This window comes from Leptonychotes weddellii, chromosome 8 (genome assembly GCF_054177405.1).
Source record: "Leptonychotes weddellii isolate Sample4059 chromosome 8, ASM5417740v2, whole genome shotgun sequence".
Lineage (NCBI taxonomy): Eukaryota > Metazoa > Chordata > Mammalia > Carnivora > Phocidae > Leptonychotes > Leptonychotes weddellii.
The window spans coordinates 27,941,337-27,942,905 of NC_138376.1; the positions used below are offsets into that span (position 1 = coordinate 27,941,337).

Below are 1,569 nucleotides of genomic sequence, written 5' to 3' on the forward strand. Positions count from 1 at the left end.
TGTCTGCATGATCATAAGTTTAATACAGACACTGTTCCTGTAAGTTACCTGACCTCCCCGTGTAGTTTACACTGGGACTTGCCCTTGGATGGGGGTCCCTTTCAGGGTGTACACACTGCACAACTGTGCCCCTGGGAACAGATGGTCATTGGAGGAAGGATGAAAGAGGGGAGGGAACCAAGGAGGTACATTTATGGTGCCTGCCAGCCACTGCCCCTCTAACGTGGGCCCACTCACAGCCTTTCTAGAAGCAGCAGGCCACAGGCAGCCATGTTTTACATGCATGACCCCTTCCTCCTACCCAGCTGATTGGATCTGAGTGATACCTGACCCAACAGTGGCTGGTCAACAGGTTGCCCAATGATGTGTATATGATTAGGCACAAAATGGCGGGCCAGTCCAATCGGCCCTTTCTCTAGAGAGGCTGAGTCAGTGAATGGGAGTGAATGGGAGCTGCCACTGGAAGGTCATGAGGGAGAGTTGGAGCCAGGAAAGGAGCAGACACCATAAATCAGGAGAGGAACTGTGTGGGCAAAGAGAAAAGTGAAAAAGGGAAAGTGGCTGAATCATTCCTGGGTGCTTATCTATTGCTGTTGTAGCAGACTATCCCCAACCTCATGGGCTTTAAATAAGAATTATTTTATTAGATCCCTTGATTTTGTGAGTAAGGAATTTGGGCAAAGCTTGGCTGGGCGATTCTTCTGTTCCATGTGGCATTTGGCAAAGGTATTCAGCCAGTGGATGGGCTGATCTGGATGGTCCAAGGCAGCTCTACTCCCATATCTGGTGCTTGGGGGGGTGGGGTGCGGTTGGAAGTCTGAGCTCAGCTGGGTCAGTCCACTGGAGCCCTTCACGTGGCCTCTCCAGTATGGCGGTCTCAGGGGAGTAAGACATCCTACACAGTAGTTCCGGGCTTCCAGAGAGAATGTCCCAAGGGACCTTAGCTGAAGCTTCAAGGCATTTTCATCTCAGAATGTCATATTCTACTGGCCAAATAAGTCACTAAGATGAATCCAGATTCAGGGAGAAGGGAATTAGACTTCCCCTCTATAGGTAAGATAACAAAGGATTTGCGACCATTGTTACAGGTGAGGGGCCATAATCTCCTAGAGCTACCTTAAATCCAGAGCGCCATCTGGTTCAAGAATCCCATCCCTGTTCCTCTCGTGTTTGGGTTTCTGAGAGTGGCTGTCCCCCTCACTACGTATATCCTTGCAATAATGTTCCTGTACTTGAGTGACTGAGCTTGAGTGGGTCTCTCTTCCTCATACACAATGAGCCAACCTAAAGAAGTGATGGTCCTAAGCTCTTGGAAGAAGAATCCCAAGTGTGGCAGCAAAAAGTTACCCAAGATGTGAGCTGATTAAGCTGGGGTAGGGAACCCCTAGTCTTGTCACCTTTCAGAGCCTCAGTTTATCCATCGGGAGCATGGAAATGAAACTATCTGCTCTACCTACCTGAATCATTGTAACCAAGTAATGTGAGACTCTTTTTGTCATTTGCTTGATCTCACCCTAGTTCGTATCATGACACCCATGCCCTAGTTTGGGGCCACTGCACAAATGTGCA

At 48.9% G+C, this 1,569-nt stretch overlaps 1 protein-coding gene across 1 annotated transcript in view; it reads right to left on the reverse strand.

The window, feature by feature from the left end:
- Window positions 1-467: 467 nt before the first annotated feature.
- Window positions 468-1,569, reverse strand: part of MDGA1 (MAM domain containing glycosylphosphatidylinositol anchor 1) — a 50,717-nt gene continuing 49,615 nt past the window's right edge. The window contains exon 14 of the mRNA XM_081827503.1: window positions 468-523. Within this exon, the coding sequence (XP_081683629.1) occupies window positions 468-523 (56 nt within the window). The remainder of the gene's footprint in view (window positions 524-1,569) is intronic.